At 44.0% G+C, this 22,243-nt stretch overlaps 1 protein-coding gene across 1 annotated transcript; it reads left to right on the top strand.

The window, feature by feature from the left end:
- Window positions 1–9,657: 9,657 nt before the first annotated feature.
- LOC103708005 (RNA-binding protein Y14A-like) lies at window positions 9,658–20,171 on the top strand. The gene is made up of 4 exons (XM_008792752.4): window positions 9,658–10,044; window positions 13,202–13,338; window positions 18,949–19,094; window positions 19,749–20,171. The coding sequence occupies exons 1-4, from the start codon at window positions 9,768–9,770 to the stop codon at window positions 19,795–19,797; spliced, it is 609 nt and encodes a 202-aa protein (XP_008790974.1). The 5' UTR covers window positions 9,658–9,767; the 3' UTR covers window positions 19,798–20,171.
- The last annotated feature ends 2,072 nt before the right edge of the window (window positions 20,172–22,243 follow it).

Genomic DNA, 22,243 nt, shown 5'->3' with positions numbered 1-22,243 from the left:
TGATCCAAGGCTTCCGGGATTTCCGCAACCAGTTGCGGCGGCTTCTCCCGGACTTCGATGTAAACCTGCTCAAACCGGGAGCAGGGGTCGAAAGGCCGAGGGTGGAGGCGGAGGCAGAAACTCCGGAAGTCGACCAGGGAGGTCTGGCCGAGGCGGCCGAAGCCGTCCCCGAAGTTGCCGAGGTCGCCTCCGAGGCTACCCCCATTGCTGCCGAGGCCACCGAAGAGGTCCCGGGTGCTGAGCCAACCAGTCCCGGTACTGCCGAGGCCGAGGTGGTCGAGCTCGAGCCTTCGATGTAATTTTGGTTATTTCTTGTAAAGTCGGGATGGCCTCCCATACTTGTAAGGGCCAACCCGAATTTTGTACTTAGCCTACGGACCTTTTTGAAATGAATATACATTTCTTTTTGGAAACTCGTCTGTCGTAGTCCAAAGTTTTTCTGCTCGGATCCGTTTTAGGTTTCGAGGATACGGGCTCTAGGGCCTCAGCTTTTCCCGCCACAGGATTTGAGTTTAAGTTTGGCTTGCCGAGCTCCATTGCTCGGTCCTTCAACCAGTGGTATAGCAACGCTTGAGCTTATACCAAGGATTCGGGCTCGGAGAGTTTTTCGGTGCCTAGTCCAGGACTTGACCGAGTCCTAAGGCGGTCACCAGGACTCAAACTTCAGCGAAGTTACCTATTTTCAATCCTCGCGTTGCCGGGGCGGACCACGTTCGTTTCTAACGAACAAGTCGAATGCCCGTCAGCTTGTGACGGGGATTCGCCGAACTTTGTATGATAATGTGCTGGTGTCACGAGCACTCCTTCGCCGAGGCGATCGAAGACGCTCCTCTACTCGGTGTCCGTTCCTTGAGGACATTGGCAGAGAAAATCCGAGAACAAAATAGGTAATGTAAAAACATTAATGTAGAAACATTAAGTAAACGGGTACCTTTAACATGTGTCCTCGCGCCGAGGCGACTGAAGACACTTCTCTGCTCGGACTCCGTTCTTTGGGGACGTCGGCAGAGAAAAATCCGAAAATAGATAGAATAATGTAAAAGCATTACATAAATGGGTACCTTGTACCGTGTGCATTCTTGCGCCGAGGCGACTGAAGACGCTTCTCTTGTACCATGTGTCCTTGCGCCGAGGCGACTGAAGACACTTCTCTGCTCGGACTCCGTTCTTTGGAGACGTCGGCAGAGAAAAATCCGAAAATAGATAGAATAATGTAAAAGCATTACATAAATGGGTACCTTGTACCGTGTGCGTCCTTGCGCCGAGGCGATTGAAGATGCTTCTCTTGTACCATGTGTCCTTGCGCCGAGGCGACTGAAGACACTTCTCTGCTCGGACTCCGTTCTTGTACCGTGTGCGTCCTTGCGCCGAGGCGACTGAAGACGCTTCTCTTGTACCATGTGTCCTTGCGCCGAGGCGACTGAAGACACTTCTCTGCTCGGACTCCGTTCTTTGGGGACGTCGGCAGAGAAAAATCCGAAAATAGATAGAATAATGTAAAAGCATTATGTAAATGGATACCTTGTACCGTGTGCGTCCTTGCGCCGAGGCGACTGAAGACGCTTTTCTTGTACCATGTGTCCTTGCGCCGAGGCGACTGAAGACACTTCTCTGCTCGGACTCCGTTCTTTGGGGACGCCGGCAGAGATCCGGTGATGAAGAGCGGGCCGAACTCGTTGGCTGAAGCCGATGGAGCACGAGCCGAGCTCGTCCGGTCAGAGAGGACCGCTAACTCATAGCCGATGGAGCACGAGCCGAGCTCGTCCGGTCAGAGAGGACCGCTAACTCATCTCGATGTCTCGAGCATCCCTATAGCCGGGGCATCCCGACATCTCGGGGCATCCTGACTGTAGTCAGGGTAGGAGCACGAGCCGAGCTCGTCCGGTCAGAGAGGACCGCTAACTCATAGCCGATGGAGCACGAGCCGAGCTCGTCCGGTCAGAGAGGACCGCTAACTCATAGTCGATGGAGCACGAGCCGAGCTCGTCCGGTCAGAGAGGACCGCTAACTCATAGCCGATGGAGCACGAGCCGAGCTCGTCCGGTCAGAGAGGACCGCTAACTCATATCCCGACGTCTCGGGCGTCCCTATAGCCGGGGCATCCCGACGTCTCGGGGCATCCCGACGTCTCGGAGCATCCTGACCGTGGTCAGGGTAGGAGCACGAGCCGAGCTCGTCCGGTCAGAGAGGACCGCTAACTCATAGCCGATGGAGCACGAGCCGAGCTCGTCCGGTCAGAGAGGACCGCTAACTCGTAGCCGATGGAGCACGAGCCGAGCTCGTCCGGTCAGAGAGGACCGCTAACTCATATCCCGACGTCTCGGGCCATCCCGACGGATCGGGGCATCCCGTTGCGGCAGGGCATCCCAATATATTGGGGCATCCTGACGTCTCAGGGTAGGAGCACGAGCCGAGCTCGTCCGGTCAGAGAGGACCGCTAACTCATAGCCGATGGAGCACGAGCCGAGCTCGTCCGGTCAGAGAGGACCGCTAACTCATAGTCGATGGAGCACGAGCCGAGCTCGTCCGGTCAGAGAGGACCGCTAACTCATATCCCGGCGTCTCGGGCATCCCTATAGCCGGGGCCTCCCGTTGCGGCAGGGCATCCTGACCGTGGTCAGGGTAGGAGAAATAATCCTGACACCATGAGATAATCAGGAAAATCGGTGAGCTCAAAATGAGTATGCGGACCATAAGTTTATTATAAAATGGAATTCATAAAATGAAATTCAATAGTTGAATAATGGGGAACCCCTTAGGGTTCTACTGATGGTACACGCGGAGATTTTCAGAGCTCCAGCTCCGCGGAATAAGAGTCCCGTCTAAGGACTCTAGCTGATAAGTCCCGGGTCGGCGGATGCGCGTGACTCGGTATGGTCCTTCCCAGTTTGGGGCCAGCTTCCCTTGCTCAGTTGGTCGGGAGGCTTCAGCTCTTCTGAGGACAAGATCCCCTGGTCTGAAAGATTTGATTTTGACCCTGGCGTTGTAGTACTGAGCTGTCTTTTGCTGGTACCTCGCCATACGAACTCGGGCGGCCTCCCTTGTTTCCTCGATCAAGTCGAGGTTGCTTCTGAGCTGCGAAGGGTTGGAGCCGGCATCATGATGCTCGACTCTTGGAGAGGGAAGCCCAAGTTCCAGCGGGATGACGGCCTCCATTCCATATGTTAGGTTGAAGGGAGTCTCACCGGTGGGGACACGGAACGTGGTCCGATAAGCCCACAGGACATTATATAGGTCTTCGACCCATTGTCCTTTGGATTTGTCGAGCCTGGCTTTGAGACCCTGCAAAATAGTACGATTTGTTACCTCGGTTTCTCCATTCGTTTGAGGATGCGCGACCGAGGTGAAGCGGTGGTCAATGCCAAGCTCCAAGCAGAACTCTCTGAAGTGAATGTTGTCGAATTGGCGACCGTTGTCAGAGATGAGGATGCGGGGAAGCCCGAATCTGCAGATAATGGACTTCCAAACAAAATCCCGCATCTTTTGCTCGGTGATCCGGCCAAGGGGCTCGGCTTCCACCCACTTGGTGAAGTAGTCGATGGAGGCGACCAGAAATTTTCTTTGCCCGGTGGCCAGTGGAAATGGCCCTAGGATGTCAATTTCCCACTGGGCAAAAGGCCAAGGGGAGCTGATAGAAGTCAAAGGGGCCGAGGGCCGGCGCTGAACATTGGCGTTCCTTTGGCACCGGTCACATCTTTGGACGAAGTCCATAGCATCCTTCTGGAGTGTCGGCCAATAGTACCCTTGACGCAAAATTTTATGGGCCAATGCTCGCCCTCCCAAATGATTCCCGCAAATCTCTTCGTGGACTTCGCGTAGGGCATAATCAGCCTCCGTTGGGCGGAGGCATCTGAGGAGGGGAGAGGTGAAGGATCTCCGATAGAGCTTTCCCTCGTACAATATGTACCGGGTAGCGAGGCGTTTGATCCGGCGAGCCTCTTGTTCGTCGGTGGGGAGGACTTCGTCTTGCAGGTAGCCGATGAGTTCGTCCATCCAGCTTGGCTCGAACTCAGTGCAGAGGGTCTGCTCGGGCTCATCTGTACTAGGCTTTTGGAGATACTCCAGTACTGCCTCCTTGGGAAGCTCGCTCATGCGAGAGGACGCCAGCTTTGATAGCTGATCGGCCCTGAGGTTCTCCGACCTGGCAACATGTTGAATGTGAAAAGAGTCCAGGGTCGAGGCGAGATCCCGTACCTTCTGAAGATACTTCTGCATGGTCGGGTCTCTGGCTTCGAAGTCGCCCACAATTTGGTTGACGACGAGCTGAGAATCGCTGAAGGCCTTCAAGTCCTTCACTCCTAGCTCTTTGGCTAGCTTGAGCCCGGCGACGAGCGCTTCGTACTCCGCCATATTATTGGAAGCATGGAACTCGAGACGCAGGGCTTGCTCGGCGACCACTCCTTCTGGGCTAGTGAGGATGAGCCCTGCTCCGCTACCCCCTGAGTTTGAAGAGCCATCGACATGCAGAGTCCATGTCAAACTCGGGGTCTGCTCCACTGGTGGTTCAGGTTCGATCTCGATCTCATCCAGTATAGTGCACTCGACAATAAAGTCTGCGAGCGCTTGTGCTTTGATCGCCGGTCTGGGTCGGTACTCGATGTCGAATTCGCCGAGCTCGATGGCCCATTTGGCGATCCGTCCCGCGCGATCTGATTTCTGCAGGATCTGCTTGACCGGCTGGTCGGTCAGCACAGCCACTGTGTGGGCTTGGAAGTACGGTCGGAGCCTTCGAGCCGAGATGACCAGAGCATAGGCGGTCTTCTCGAGCTTGGTGTATCGGGTCTCGGCGTCCCTCAAGACCCGGCTGGTATAATACACTGGCTTTTGAAGTTTGCCCTCCTCTCAGACCAGGACCGAGCTTACTGCCACAGGGGAGACGGCCAGATACAGGTAGAGAAGCTCGCCCTGGTGAGGCTTTGTGAGCAGGGGAGGGGAAGCCAGGAGGTGCTTGAGCTCTTCAAAAGATTGCTGGCACTTGTCCGACCACAAAAAATTCTTCGGCTTCTTGAGGGCTGCGAAGAATGGAAGGCAGCGCTCAGCTGAGCGGGAGATGAATCTCCCGAGGGCTGCAACTCGGCCTGTGAGCCGTTGTACCTCCTTGACCGTCCTGGGGGGCGTCATCTTTTGGAGGGCTCGGATCTTCTCTGGATTGGCCTCAATTCCTCGCTGTGTAATAATGAAGCCGAGGAATTTGCCGGAGGTGACCCCGAATGCACACTTGGCTGGATTGAGCTTCATCTGGTACTTTCGGAGTGTGGAGAATGCTTCATTGAGGTCGGCTATATGATCTTGCGCCACCTTGCTTTTCACCAACATGTCATCCACATAGACCTCCATATTCCGGCCTATTTGATCTTTGAAGATCCGGCTGACCAGTCTTTGATAGGTTGCCCCGGCATTTTTCAAGCCGAACGGCATCACCTTGTAGCAGTAGGTTCCCCCATCGGTGATAAAGGCGGTTTTCTCCTCGTCTTCTGGCGCCATGCGGATCTGGTTGTATCCGAAAAAGGCATCCATGAATGCCAGCAGCTCGTGACCCGAGGTGGAGTCCACGAGCTGGTCGATGCTGGGAAGTGGGAAGCTGTCCTTCGGGCAGGCTTTATTCAGGTCGGTGTAGTCCACACACATACGCCACTTCCCGTTGGCCTTCTTGACGAGGACCACATTGGCGAGCCACTCCGGGTAGGCTATCTCCCGGATGAAGCCGGCTCCAAGGAGCTTACTGACCTCCTCGGCTGCTGCTCGCTGGCGCTCAGGGGCGGCGCCTCGCTTCTTCTGCCGCACAGGTTTGCTGGTTGGCTTTACTTGGAGCCGGTGGACCATGACCTCTGGATCTATCCCCGGCATGTCCGCAGGCGACCATGCGAAGACATCCATGTTGTCTTGCAGGAAATTGATGAGACGACTCCTCTCGTGCTCATCGAGGCCAGAGCCGACCTGCACGGTTAGCTCAGGAAAGCTCTCTCGTAAGGGAACCTGGATTAGTAACTCACCGGGCTGTACCCGCTCTTTCTGAGGGTCGACCCATGCCTCCATGACCTCAGTTGAGGGCTGGTCAGTCGCTGGGGCAGGCACCTCGGCGGGTCGCTTTGCCTCGTGGGTCGCCAGGTAGCATCTCCTTGCCACCATTTGGTCCCCTCGGACTTCGCCGACCCCCTGGCTGGTGGGGAATCGCATGAGCAGGTGATGAGTGGAGACCACTGCTCGGAGGGCGTTGAGGCCTGGCCTTCCGAGGATGGCATTATAGACCGAGGGAAGGCGTATCACGAGGAAGTTCATTCCCACGGTACTTTCACGGGGGGCGAGCCCGGCTGTGACCAGAAGGTTGATCTCGTCCTCTACTGGGACTGAATCCCCAGTGAATCCAACCAACGGAGCATTCATCCTCCGCAGCTGTTCTTTGGTCATCCCCATTTTACAACATGCACCAAAGTACAAAACGTTCGCCGAGCTTCCATTATCAACTAAGATGCGTTTTACATCAAATCTATTTATGATCATGGAGATGACCACGGCATCATCATGGGGAGTTTCGACTCCCTCTAAATCATCATCTGAAAAGGAGATGGCTTCAGAGGCGCGCAGGCGCTTTGAGGAGGTTTCTTCCTCCGAAGCTTCTCCAGCCGAGGCTCCTCCTCGGATAGTGTTGATGACGCCGGCGATGGGCCGTTGGCATTCGAACCTTCAGGCTGTGCTGCTCCTTCGGCGGGCTGCTTCTCTTCACGCCGGCCTTGCACAAACCGATCGAGCACCCCCCGGCGGATGAGTGCTTCGATCTCATTTCGGAGCTGGTAACACTCCTCGGTATCATGGCCTTGATCCCGGTGGAAACGGCAATACTTCCGGTTATCGCGCCGGGTTCGGGTATCAGGCTTCGGAGGTGGGAGCCGGATGCGATCCCGACTCTCGATCTCCATGAGGATTTCGGCCCGAGGAGCGTTGAGGGGAGTGTATCTTTCATACCTCCCTTCAGGTGCAGGGGCTTGCAGTGGGAACCTCGGGCGGGGTGGTGACCTCTGCCGTGGCGGTCCCCTCGGCCGGGGTGGACTCTTTGGGCGGGGCGGATTCTTAGCTCGTTGCGGAGACGGGCTTTTGGGCTGGCCGCGCTCCTCGCGGCGTCTCTTCTTGGGGTTCTGCTCGGCTCCGCCCCGCCTGGCTGCCACGGCTTCTTCTGCCTTGGCGTACTTCCGCGCCCGAGCGAACATTTCGGTGAGGTCCGCGGGAAAACTCTTCTCGATCGAGAAGAGAAATCTGTAGGACCGGGCTCCAGTCTTCAGCGCCGACATGGCGATTGACTGGTCAAGCTCCCGGACCTCCCATGTTGCGGAGGTGAACCGATCCAAATACTCCTTGAAGGATTCTCCCTCCTTTTGCTTGATATCGAGGAGGGAGTCGGATGTCCGCCGCTGGGGCTGGCTGGCGGCGAAATTGCCAGCAAACTGTCTGCCGAGCTGCTCAAAGGAGGAGACAGTACTCGGCTTCAGCCCGGTAAACCACAACCGGGCTGGTCCTCGGAGTGTCACCGGAAAAGCTTTGCACATCATGGCCTCCGAGGCTCCTTGTAGGGCCATTAAGACCCGGTAGCTTTCCAGGTGGTCCAGGGGATCAGCCTTGCCGTTGTAGGGCTCCACCTGGGGCATCTTGAACCGTAACGGGACCGGTTCATCTTCAATTTCCTGGGAGAAGGGCGACTTCGTATTGAACTCGAAGTCGCCGTTATGTCCTGACTTCCTCCCGTGGAGTGCCTGGATTTGACGTTCCAGCCTCTCGACCTTCCGGTCGAGTTCATCGTTCTGGAGAATCGCTGCAGCGGTTCGTTCAAGCGCAGGTTGCCCTGGAACCGACTCAGCTTCTGAAGGCTGTGGCCAACCTCCGTGGCCTCGGGCTGGGCGCTCTCTCCAGGGGGAGGCCTGGACTTGGGAGTCCTGACCTTGAAGGGGAAGTCCACTTGTAGGAGGCTCCGGCTGAACCGGAGCTGGAGGAGGCGGTGCCGTTGGGATGCCCCTGGGTTGCAGGCTTTGGACAGCGGTAGCCAGGGCCTGCACTTGTTGTACCAGGGCATCGAACTGCTCCGGCCGAACTTGATGAACTGACTCGGTCGGAGGTGATGAGTTCCGGACGGAACGCTCCGGACTAGGTGGAGGTCGTTGAGAGGCATTGGAAGCCCTTTTGCTTCTTAGCTTCATGGCAGCGAACTCGGGCCCTTCCTCTAGCGCCAACTATTGCTGAAAATTGGACCCGGGGGCCGCCGCGAAGCCGGAGAAGGAGGAGCTCCGCTGCTACAGGGGGCGGACGGTGGTGCGCCGGCCGGCTGCGTCCTCCACCGTGGGGCGTGGGAGCGTCCGAAGAGGGGTGGTGCGTCCAGTCCTGTCCTGTCCTGCAAAAAAGCCGGTGGCCGGGCTCCCCGGCGCCGGCCCTCCGATGCCTAAGTCAGAGGGGGCAAGTATGTGGAGAGAGCGGCGAGGAGAGTATGTGGAGAAGACACAGAGGATATCTGGATAAGATCAAGAAGATGAAAGGGATGATGTCATCAATTGTGTCTGTGCTTCCTCCCACCCCGTCCCGGAGGGTTCAGTCCGGGGAGTTTTTGTTAGGGGTTTCTCAGAGTCCGTCCCCCTCCTCTTCCCCCCCAGGCTTCCTTTTATAAAAGGATTTGGTTACCTGGGAGGTGACAGGAGGTTTGTCCTGTTCTGTGATAATTGGGCACGATTTAGCCCATTAATGGCGTAGTGGAGAACGGGACCGGATCAGACCGGAACCAGGGAGTTGTCACGGTCGATCGGACCTGTTGGAGTTGTTGAACCGCCGGCCGTGGTGGGCCTGGGGTCCGTGGATGGTAAGTGCATTTATTACCGAATGAACCGGCGGTCAGGTAGAGCCATACGCTCTGATGGTTCAGTGATCCGGAGATCGTCTTGGGCCGTGTTCATTAAATGACTGAGTGCATCGGAGACTTGAGGGAGTCTCGTGCATTAATGGCAGGTCGTGGCGAATGCCTGCGAAGATCTTATGCCTTGATGGCTTGGAGATAACGGCAGGTTACAAGCTGTAAGAGTTGTCAAGTCACTTGGACTTTAGGCGGAGGTTAAACATTAAGGCATCGGCTCGGCAGGGGTGCCGAGCCGAGCTGGTCGCCCAATGGGGCGCCCTGTGGCGGGGCCGCTTTGAGTACTCCTGGTCGGCGCTCTTTAGGCGAGCACCTTCTAGCAGAGCGCCTCTATTCGGCGCTTTTTGCCCCCTGGTCGGCATCCCTTGGCCGAGCATCCCTACTATGATTATTTTGGCTGGGCGCCTCTTCTTGGCGCTCTCTCTGGTCGGCATCCCTTGGCCGAGCAGTTCTCTGGTCGGCACTCTCTGACCGAGCAGTTCTCTGGTCGGCACTCCTTGGCCGAGCAGCTTTCCGGTCGGCGCTCTTTGGCCGAGCGCCTCCGTGGATGTATGACTTGGGATTTTTCCCCCAACAGACATGAATCCATCTGATCATCTTGGCAAAATCTTTTTTAAAATAGATACGCCTTGTATCCAAATTTCGATAACTATGGTAGAATCGTGGATATAATTTAAATAACCTCACATAAATGAGGTCTTTCTCCGATAATAACCGTACGGAGTGGTAGCTTCGCTGAGAAGATTTTTGTCCGTAAAATTCCCACTCTTTACACTCAGCTCTGTTCTAATTTCTCGCTCGCTTTTCTTTAGCGGAGAAAGGAGAGTATATTTTTAAGCTCCACCCCACGCAGAGATACGAAGAGAGAAGGCTGGCGGCGATGGCGGCGAACGCGGCGGACGTGGAGGTGGTGGACTTCGAGCCGGACGACGATGATCTCATGGACGAGGACGGCGCCGCCGAGGTCGACGCCGCCCCTTCCCACCACAAACTCCGCTCCGCCATCACCGGCGGCGATCTCTCCGCCGACTCCAAGAAGACCAAAGGCCGCGGCTTCCGGGAGGAGGCCGCCGCCGCCACCGCCGAGCGCAACAGCCGCTTCGCCTTCCGGGACTTCGAGTCGCTCGACTCCGACGGCGGCCCCGGCCCCCAAAGATGTCAGTTGTCCTCTCCCTTCTCTGATTTTTAGGGTTTGCTAAGCGGAATTGTTCTAGGTATTCTAAATCTTGTTGCTATGTTTGTATGCCGACATTTTTCTCTTTGAATTTGGGCGTGTTTATGTTAGAATGGTTAGGGTTTCTGGTTCCTACTTGACCTTTTCTTATAGATATTTAACTATGGAAACTGAACGATCTGAGTGAAGAGGAACTGGTTGGGGGTATGCATTCCCTTGACCTTTGTTTCCCAGTTTTGAATAAGCTTGGACTGATCCTGGAAAGAAAAAGTAGCAGACAACTTTATGAGTTTTAAACCATTATTACTCGGGTGAGGTTTCAGTATGTTTTTCTTAGCAATTGAAATGTCAAAGGTTGTTTCTTGGTGCCTCGGAGCAACAAATGAGACTAACAATACAATTGTGCCCTGGAGAATTGATGTGAACTTCTTTCAGTTGATAATCTTGGGGTCTGTATATTGCAGCGAAAAATTGTTGTTTGTCGTGCTCTGATGTTAGTAAACAATGCCTAAACCTCAAGGAATGATGTGAATGATGAAATTTGCGTTGAACATCTTCTTGTTGATGTTAGTTAGCCATGGCCATTGTGGATTTTATTTCTTTATGGAATAAAACAATTTGGAAGGAGCACTCAATATTTCATGGTCATGATGGAAATGGTGGCTGTCTGTTGTAGACATACTTCATTTAAAGAATTTTGATGGATAAAATATAAATATTTTGAAACTGAAGTAATATTGTATGAATATTATCTTGTTTTACTTTGAGAGATTCTCTTTTGGGATGAAGAAGAGGAAGTGCCTTATCATCTTAAGCTCTTTCTAGAATTGGATCAGTGACACCTTTAGTAAATCGGTAGAATCCTAAGTTCTTTTAGAATTTAGAGACTTCATTCATTATATGAAGGAGAAGTTAAAAATTTTACTTTATCAATAGAAAATCAAGAAATTAAATTTTTCAAAGTCAAAATTGTCTGCAGTTATGGTAGTAACATGCAGTTAGTACAATCAATATCTTGCAAAGAGTGATCTCATTTATGGTAGTGAGTTGCACTAAAAATAAAGGATTTTTGTTTTCTTGATGATTGCTCATAGTTAGCATTCCTATTTATTTTTTTGACATGTGTCTTCTCTATTCCCTATAGTCTTAATTAATTTTAATATTTAAATAATTGAAATAGGAATAACATGATTCAAATGGTTTTTGCAACATAACAAGATTTTAAATTTTATGGACATATCTTTTGGTTTTGGGTTGTTCAAAATGTTGTTGGAGATAAGGTAGTGAAATTCCTTGTTGTGTAAGTTTTGACCCGCACGAATGGTATAATGATCTTGGCACTATCTCGAGGAGAGGCTTGATAAAATAGACATTCTGTGAAGATGTCAACTTCCTGCACCTGGACACAAAGACACTATGAATCTTTATTGCTCCTTGGGATTGGCCTTGGGCCTTTCTCATGCAAGTTTGGTGTTTCTTAACCTCGCTGGGCCCTTACCAAACTACAAGGCCAATTTCAAAAGTGTACGGATGATCGAAAATTCATGTTTTGATTGTTGGTTCTTCATCTGCATTATTGTACAATAGGTAAAAGCTTTTTGCTTATTAATAAAATTGCCTATTACAAAAGCATGAAAATAGGAGAACTGAACAAGTGAAGCTTTCATTTATTAAGTAATATTTATGCTATGGCTCTTCTGAGGTGCATAGATATTTGCATAGACCAAATGAGATGTTTTGACTTTTTAGAAGAATCATGTATGATGTTACAAAACCTATATTACTTGGACATTCTTGTCCAACTCCTATAATCTGCACTGGATATGCATACAAGTTGGATAATTTTCATCCAGTTGCAATTTTTACAAATGGATTTTTTTGCACGAATGCTCTTTTAAAAATTCAAATTTGCATGAATACCCTCTTAAAATTTATATTTATTTCTGTATCCTCACAAAACTCTATTTTTGCACAAGTGCCCCTAATATAACGGTTCTTCTAACACCGTTAATAAAAATCATATTTATTTTAATTAAAAATAAAGTAGAATTTTGAAATCATTTTTTTGCCTTTTATCGCGATCGCCTTATAAATGTTTCCTTTTGCACCCATTAAAAGTATTTTAGTCATTTTAATTTGAAACCATTAATGTTTTAAAGGCGTTAGATGACGTAGGTACATATGATAAAAACAAGAATAAAAAATGGGTAGAATAGCAAAACAAATGTTTTACGAGGGTATATATGCAAATATCAATTTTGGAAAGGTATTCATGAAAAATTTGATATTTAGGAGGGTATTCATATAAAAAACCTTTTACAAATTGGTAATTTCAAAAGTGAGCTTTGCTCTTTTTAGAATTGGCGAATAGCTTACATATTAAAATAGCTTTGCAAAATATATTTTTCTCAAAATTCTTAGTTTGTTTGGGAAGTTGGATGAGAAACATGTATAAGAAAAGCTAGGAGGCCACACCTAGCATTTTCATGTTGTTTCCACCACTTACTAATTGGCTTCTCCAGTATCATTTTTTTTTGTTGGAGCTCTTAGAAATTGCTAGACAGTTGACTCTATCGGAAAATAGTCTTGATCCACTATTAATAATTTCAAAAATGTGCTTTTGTTCTTTTAAGAATTGGTAAAAATATAATATAAAAATGGCGTTGCAATTTTTTTTAAAAAATTCTTGAGCTAATTGCAAATCTTGAATTTGGGAAACATGTATATTGAAAGGCTTTATTGTCCTGTTCATCCTTTCCTACTTTTTACATGGAATTCTATAATTTTCCCATTGCAATCCTTGCACTTTTATTCATTGAGGTCTATAATTGTAATTTACATTATCATACGAATGATTTCTCTTGTGCCATCCTTCTCTTAGTTTCATGACATGAGATTTCTATACAAGCTCATATTTTTTGTCTATTTTCCAATCATATCTGTGGATCTTTCTAAATTTCGATGAGGTATATATCATTAACTCATTCAAATATTTTAATAGCTTTTCTACAAGAAAGCACATCACGTTCTTCATACATTAAGGTCGCATATACTTTGTCTTCCAGCTGAGACATCAAGCGCATGAGTTTTTTTAACTTGTAATTCTTATATATGTCATTTTTGTTTTGTAATTTGAACAGCTATTGAGGGATGGATTATACTGGTCACTGGAGTTCATGAGGAGGCTCAAGAAGATGATCTCCATAATGCTTTTCGGGAATTTGGGCTGGTCAAGAATTTGCATCTAAATCTAGACCGTCGTACTGGATTTGTCAAGGTAAATTAGCTCCTTCCATTTTAATTGCTTTAAACAATCATAATGGTCTCACCTGCCAAGTCAGTGACGTCTCCTTCCAATCTGAACTTTGCGACCCTTCTCAGTTCAGCAATTGGTTGTTGTATTATTGCTTAAAATATTTTTATTTTCCTGTAAACATGGTCTTACCTATTGAAATTTGTTAACAATAACCATAACAATCAAGCCTTGCCCCAACAATTTGAGGTCATTTTGTGAATCATCATCCACAAATTATTCCTAGGGAGGGCTATCTTCTGTTTTAGGGAAAGCTTTTCATCCATTTTAGTTTAGGACTCTGCTTCCTTTTACCAAGACCTTTGCATATATTCTAGTACCCCTCCTATCCAGGGCCTCCTCATACTATCTTGATTGGTTCACTTTTTTCTCAATTTGTATAACCTCTACAGTCTCTCTAGTTTATTTGGTTCTCACTATGCCCTTCATAGTTTTACCACTCATCTACCTTAAAATTCTCATTTTTGTTAGGTCGAGGATAACAATATTAATTATAGAGAAACTTAATAAAAATATTATTATTATTTTCATTGAAATTAACATCATGACTCTAAAGCGATGAGGCATTACTTCATGGATTATTATATTAAGGTGATAGAGTGCTGTTGCAAAATATCACTGCCAAGTTTGATTACCCCATTTTTCTGTGGTCTAATCTGTTGACTGTGTGCTTTTCTATTTGACAAACTTTCTCTGATTCTCCCTTGAGGTGGCAAGTTTACCAGGTTTTAATGGAGTAAATGAAAAGAATAAAATAGTGCAAAGGCAAATGGAAAACATCTTTTCAGACGTTGTCCCAATTTTTCGTTGAAGTGCTTCAATTTTATTATTATTATTATATTAAATTTTTAATTGTTCTGGAGGAAAATCTACTGATCTGTTTTTAATTTATTAATTATCTTAAGAAAAATACATTTCACTTTTTTTTTAACAGAATTCACTTAAAATTACTGAAATAAAAAAATAGAGCATATAAACATGTTTATACAATTGCATCTTTTCATTCTGAACAAAATAGTTACATCAGAAAAAATCCAAACCATGCTTCTATTTCACTTATTCTTAAAACATGATTATGACTAGTCATGATTATTTAATATCTCTTATGTTCTTCTTAGGTCTTCATTGACAGTGATGAATCTTGACCCATTTGTTCTTAGCAATCATGTTGAAGCATAATCCATAGAATCATGTATGTACCTATAGTAATAGAACAGAACTCTTTGGTTCGATAAGTCTTTCAGAAGGATGAGGATAGAAATATTCAATAAAGACTCATTTGTCATAAAAGAGGCTTTTCTTTGGAATTTGGTAGGGACAATGCAAAGATCGTTGCCAGCAATTAGGGGAAGGGGATATTGGGTATTTAAATGCTTTTTCCCCAAACAGGAATCTCAATGCTTGGTTTTAAAAGTGGCTGCGTTTGTGGGTGGTCAATGGTAGCATAGTGCATATGCAGTGTGCGGATCGTGTGTATGGGTGCGCATGCAGTTACTATTTTTCGACTATTTAAAAATAGATATAATATATCAAGGATAATAAAATAACAATAATGACAATAATTTTTGATGGATGGATAATAGCATGATTCATAACACTAATAATTAATAGTTAGTGCTTATTGCTTAGTCACTAATACCCAGTAGCAATAATTGTAACATAGTCAATACTTGTTTCAGCCTTCAGGCCCACCTGAAACCTTTGTCAAATGTAACCATCAGCTTAAACCTATTTCACCTATATGGTCCGTATAAGAGTGGGCTGTATATGTAGCTTTAGAATACTAAGTAGGCTCACATATAAATCTGTACGATGCTAAGTACACCATACTTGCAGCCATGCAATACTAAATAGATCGCCTTTTTGGTCCATAGATGGCATGACCACTTATATACTGCATATAGGCAAGGCGCTGTGGATGCTATGCGGCAGTATGCACCACATTTAAGAACACCATGAATGCTTTTAGAACCTATCTATTTTTGCCATGAAGTTATTTAGCCACCCTTAAGGAACTGTTTTTGAATTTTACTAATTTGGGTGAATTAGTCAAAGCAACAACAATCAATTTGAAGAATCATCAAATTATCACTGATTGTTACATGTGATGTAGATCATATTTCTTTAAAGTACTTCATAATGCAGCCTTATTTTATCATTTTCTTGGATTTGCTCATATGTCGTGACCACTTTTTCAAATCAGACCCTACCACCATATCTATCATGTTCTGAGTCCAGTTTGGTGTTTGATTAGTTATGGCAAAAAATTGCAAACTAACTAATGCACATTCAGTAGTGGGTTGGACCATTCAAATATTTACCTGTCTGTCATGATTTAGGACAGAAAATTTAAAAGAAAAAATAAAAAAGAAGCTCACCATATAATTTGAAAATGTCCCTCTTGCACATTACCAAACAAACCTACCACCACACTGTTTCTTGTATATTGCGTAAGATACTGCACTTCATATAATGAAAGTCAAGGTTTGCTATAAGATCTCATCATTAGGTTTGAATGTACAATCAGCCAATTTGGACTTATATGTCTCAACCTAACTCTATTTCAATTTTATGTCTTGCCAAGTTCTAATAACCATTATTTCATATTCGAATTGAACTGACTTTGTGCAAATATATCTTGGAGTCTGATGATCTACCATTTCAGTGGAGAAGACTACCATTCTATGTTAAACCAAAACAAATATAGGAAGTGCTTTACGAGGATAACATTTAAGGTCATCATAGCGTTGGGGTAATTTTTTGTCTAAAGATTAAGAGAGGATTGTGTTTTGGCTAGTACCGTCTCTTATTAATTGACATCTGCAATGATTTGGATGTTGTAGTGGAGTATGCTGAGAAGTTAATTTCATATATTTTTAACTTATCAAGTTGGAAATGTTGGAATTTTTTGATCTATTTGGGCTGGTTTTATAGCGGAGATGGAATTTTGTATAAACTACTTACATGCACTAGGAGATGTATGTATATGTAATATTTGTATGTATATATGTATGTATGTGAGGGCTAAAATGTGGAAGTAAATAAGGTCAAGGGATTATGCAAATAATAGACCTCGATAGCAAGTGTATCTTTCTTATAGATATGTAGAGTTTGAGGGATGAGGAAGTTAAGGGCCAACTATGGCCTGTTTGTTCTTGTTGCTGTTTTTCTGTTTTTGATCCTCTAAAGATAGTGAAATACCCACATTGAGGTTGATATTGGAGATAGCATTTGCAGAAAACTTCTACCATTCTTTGCTTCCATTTTCACTCATTCTGAAAGCAATAAATCTTTGCCACCAAAAGTTCTAAAGATTTTACATAATAATTTAGAAAATAAAAGGGTTTCATCATAGATGTTGTTCAGTCTGGTTCATTTTTCTTCTTGGGTTTTTGAAAACAGAAACTGAAAACAACAGCAGTACCAAATGGCTGCTTAGTTTTCCAAAACTGCCCATGCCTTTAATGATCTCGTAATAAATTTTCCAACAATAATGAATTAGTTGTCCATCTATGGGCAAATATGACATACCTAAAGGCTGCAAGTCATTCTTTTTAACATAGCAATGTCAGATATATATGCATATGAATATATATTTGTATTTTCATTTATTTATATATTGGTGGCATTTCACTTTCAATGTGACTAGTGATTTCTTGATTAATCTTAGAAAAATTTGGAATCACTTTTTATATTCAATATGTGTTCGTTCATCTTGTGTGGGATGTACACAAACTAAATGATGGAGAGGCAACGACCCTCGCTTATCTATTTGTGCTTTCTTTAGTGTTCTGGGGTTTACAAATGTAAAGGGGGAAGATCATTAGAATATAGTGAGTAGATGGCCTCTGCCAATCCCTTGAAGGCATGATGGTAATTATAAATTGGGCATGAATGAAGGACACCTGCAAAAATTTTGTGTTAATTTTTCTACTCACAACATGGATCCATGATTTAGTTTTGTTGCTTTTTAATCTTTTAACCAGTCTCATTACTTGATTTTGAGAATTTGGTTTAGGATTAGAAATGAGAGTTGACATGAATCCTCTCATCCTTAAAATAAGTCCTATTGACCCAACATTTCAATATTTTTGTTTTATCATATATTCTGCACTGGTCTTTGGAACAAACTATGGTTTATCGTACCTTCTCAAACCAGATGGTGCGGAGCGTATCATACCGTACCGGTACTCGGTATGTCAAAAACGCTCCGTGCCAACACTTGGTACGCCAAAAGGCCTCGTACCGTACCAATCAGTACTAATGTGGCACCAGTACAAGGTCTGGTACCGAAACAGCGAATTTTGGAACAAATATATGCTCAATTTCAGTTCTTCAGCCTTAAAAAGTTCGTTTTGATTGCTCATTGCCATCTTTTATGGGATTTAAAATCGCTGTTTTAAAAAGCATTTATGTGGTTGCATATTCATATGCAGCACTCTAACTGCTGAGCATAGGGTCCAAGCTGTATGTGGATGGACTGCAGACCATGTCGTGGGTGCCCAAGTGGCTTGCGTAAGCTGAAGACCTGGTTATGTGGCTTTCTGCATCTATAATTTTTCTCATTTTCTCTGATTTTTTTAAAGTTATTTCTAAAGTTTCTATTCTTTTATCTGTTATTATGAATTCAGTTTTTTTTTTAATATTTTAAACAAAAGAATCATATAGGTACCTGCCTAAGCAGCTGTATACTGCATAAGCACTGTGATACCTTGACTGCCTGCATACTATGGCTTCTCAGAACTTGTTTGGAATGACACTCAGAAGAATACTGCATTAACTATTAAAGTTATCCGAGTTGGTAGGAAGGAGATACTACAAGTTGCATTTCATGTCTATTGGATACTTCTTAGATGCATTCAGGATATTTGGCAGACACCTCCATGGATGAGGGACAAGGATTTTTTTTTCTTTTAGTTTATGGATTTGTTGGTTTTGACCTTTCAATGTGAAGCAAAACTATAAAGCTGCATGCTATGAAATAACAATAAATGAACATTTGTATTTACAGTATTTTTTTAAGAACAATATTTACAGTACTAATGTATATGTTCCACAACTTGTATGACCATTATTTACTGTATTTGACTAAATTTGCTCAACAGTTCTGCAGTCTTACTTTTATTGAGCCAAATACCTGAAAGGGTAACTTGCTCTTGGTTAATTAACTTCCACAAATATTATAATTGTAACCATACAGACTCATGCACAAGATATTGTTGATGAGGCACAGTTCATCGTAGCTCGTATGTTAGCATAGTGATGGGTTGTTGTACTGACCATAACAAGAGGTTCTAGATTTGTCAGAACAAGTTTTATCCCTCACTAAAAGTCTGCACAGTTTTCCATTTTTGAGGTTCCCCAGGAAAAAAAAAACAAAGAGCTCAGTACTTCTTGTATTATGCCTTCATGATATAACTAATTAAAAAAATTGTATTGAAAAGCATGATATTGAAGGAATATACTCTTTCTACCTCTTCATTAAGTAAATTCAATTTATGCATTGATAATTTCTGTATTTCTTCGTCTGTAGTTGCCACTTACAGTTTTGTCTTTGAACCTTTTATGAGATAGGGGTATGCGCTAATTGAATATGAGACATTCAAGGAAGCACTAGATGCAATCAAAGCACTGAATGGAACTGAGCTTCTCACACAAACTATTTATGTTGACTGGGCATTTAGCAATGGCCCATTCAGGCGCAGAAATGCGAGGAGGAGGTAGAATTCTATATACTTGACCAATCATTATTTTCAGCCAAGTGATCTCTTTGGAGTACTTTATTTCTGCATCGATGTATTGAAAATGTTTTGTACTGCATATGCTTGTAGAGTTAATCTGAATGAATGCAGAAAGGAAAAGAAAAGAAAAGCAGCTCTCTCATTACCCTTTCATGTATAGGTTCCTGTTTTGTTGGTCGCATTATTCTAGAATCATCTTAGGTTCCTAAGTGCTCCTAATTTGTTGATCATACTTTAATAAGTGAAAAGTACATTAGATGGTAGTCATCATTTTTATAGGCTCTATTTTTATTAAGTATAAATCATTTATGCATGGCATTTGTCTGAGTACACTTGATTTCCTTGCTAACCGTGTTATTAGTTGCCCAAAGGTTTGCTATTATCATGATGCTGGTGGACCTGCTTTTACGGTCTTTAGGATCTCCAGCAGCTGATCCTCATTCTGCTCAAAGCATTTCTGTCTTTCTCGTACTTAGATAGCAATAGCACATTTGCTTTCTCTTTCAATATTTTATCAAACCAAGTTATTTATTGCTTTTTCTTGCTGAATGCTAATATAATTCCAAATATTTTTCAGTAAAATGCAGTACTTTCCTTTTTAGTGTGGATTTTTTTTTTTTCAATCATCTGCAGATCACCACGTGTGCACCGTTCAAGGAGCCCACCTAGGCGGAGGTATTGAAATGCATTAATCTGCCCACCGGACGTTAGATTTTAGTGTGTTGAGATTTGGGATTTGGAGTTCAATCATTTTCGTGGTTTGTTTGATGCTAACAGAGAAAGTTAGATATATATTACTGGGCTTGATTGAAATCTGTATGCTTCACCCACTGGTAGTTTTAGTTGTTGCCCTTTTCCTTTGGATTCTTTTATGTCATGTTCCTTAAACAAGGTATGGCCTTTGGGTGAACTAATGATGTACTTAATTGGAGGTCTTTATTAATTAGTGCGCTGTCTATTGGATATCTAATGATCTTTGTGCTATTCCAGAAATGCAGAAATGGAGTCTTCAAAATTTTATGATATGGGATGTAATATAGGCACTTCAAATTTTAAGATACTGGTTTTGAAAAGCGTGCTTTGATGTTATTGCTTGCTGGTTTATAAGATGCACATAAACAAGAATGGGACTTGCGGTTTGCTTAATGACAATATAGTGAGGTCCGGTTCGGCCTGCCCAATTTCCATGTTTTTTGTTCACTTCGCAATGTTTGAACTACCTTTCTATCAAAGAATATTGTCAGTTATGGATGTGCATTAATCTTTGGATTCCTAACCACCTCTCTCACTGCTGATCATATTTGTACTTGCCCTTTACATATGGTTTTAGAGTGATCAATCAGATTGGTTTCTGCTTGACAAGTTTTTCATTATTAGTGAGCATGTTCATTTGTCTGTATTTTAATGATTAATGATCGAAACCAAGATTCGTTGTTTCGGTACCAAACTCCGTGCTAGTATAGTATGGTACAAATTTTTTTTGACATATCGAGTGTCAGTATGCTATTAGTACCGAATATTAGTATTGAATTGCTATAGTATGATATATTTTTACCTTTCGGGTTGTAGCATATACATGTTGCTTATTAAAGATGGTTTGGTTCACCAACAGAGCATTTACTTCAGGTCGTGCTTTCGCAGTTACAAGAAGTCTGTATGCTTGCTTTACAAATAAGATACAATGGTTAATGCTAGTCCTGATCCAGCAGTACATTGTACTTGAGTCATGTCAAATTGCAAACTATTCCCGGGTGAACTTGGGGTGAACACGTGCTGTTTTTGAATCTCCCTATTTCATGAGTGTTGGGATAAATTTTGCTCAAGCATTGCTAATTGGAAATATGCTAAGAAACAATGTTAAGTTGAGACAAACATTTTTTTTTTTTTTTTTGGTAAAAATTTGAGACAAACATTCGGTCGCTAGTTAATGACCTAAAGATTTGAAAAAGATTATCTAAGAAAATTGTGGAACAATTCCTGGAAGGCTGAATGTTGCACCAGTAGTTGGAAAACTGGCCATCTAGCTTAGTACGTAGATCATTTATTCTTCCGTTGGAGATCTTTTTCTCCTCCCCACTTCTTGGTTATTGAAGATTTCTATTAGAGCAGATTGGAGTGTAGAATTCCTTCTCTTGGATTGAATCAAAAGAATATTAACAAGAGATTATAGTAGCATAAAGGACCTATCAATTTAAAAATGATATATATTTTTGTAAGAACTAGTACGGGAGGAAGCCTTAATTCCGAAATTAAAGTGAGCAGGATTTCAAACTAAATCACTACCAACATCCAATGACTTCACCAATTGAATCATTTGGCACCCTAGTGATGGCATTGTAGGCATATAATCATTGTACGACAAGAACATGAATCCAATAAATAACAATTGATCCACCACCAACCAATATTTATAAACAAACAGGTAATTATATTCAATATTTCTAAAGTACCAAGTGGGTTCAATTGTTAATAACTAAAAATATTCAAAATCTCGTTGATTAATATTGTTTTGCAAACTATTGATATCTTCTGATTTTCAATGATATTAATAAATGCAAGTTTCTGCATATTCCATGCAAATTTCCTCATATTTAAATATATAATCTAGCCTAGTCTACAACTAAAACCAGATATATGAGTAGATCTCAGCAGCTGGCAAAATGATGCTGGTATAAAGAGGCACAAGGGTGTGAGAATTGAGGTTCTAGGGGTTATGGGCAATTCAATATTGCTCATAAACATCTTCAAATGACTAATCGTACAACTGAAAGATTCAAAAAGGAAAAAAAATTGTTAATGAACGTCCCCGGGACATCTCGGACCAATTTTTAAGAATTTCTTTTGATATCAGGTCACTAAGATTTCTCAAATTATAAAGAAAAAGTAATGTAACCCTGGCACTGATGGATTTTCTTTAAAAAAGAAGAACGATGGCAGTAATGACCAACATCACTAAGCAAATAAATAAATAGATAAATAAATATAAAACTATGACTATATTGTCTCACAAATATTACTGGCTAGCAGGAGCTCCAAAATTTATTAAATACATTTTTGTAACACAGCAAGGTAAGGTGAGAGCTCAAGCTAGATCCATGTTTAAGGAACACATGTCAAGAATATTTGCG

The sequence above is a fragment of the Phoenix dactylifera genome, chromosome 3 (assembly GCF_009389715.1).
Source record: "Phoenix dactylifera cultivar Barhee BC4 chromosome 3, palm_55x_up_171113_PBpolish2nd_filt_p, whole genome shotgun sequence".
NCBI classification, from domain to species: domain Eukaryota; kingdom Viridiplantae; phylum Streptophyta; class Magnoliopsida; order Arecales; family Arecaceae; genus Phoenix; species Phoenix dactylifera.
Note: the sequence above shows the minus strand (reverse complement) of the source record. Positions and strands in the feature narration are given on the sequence as shown.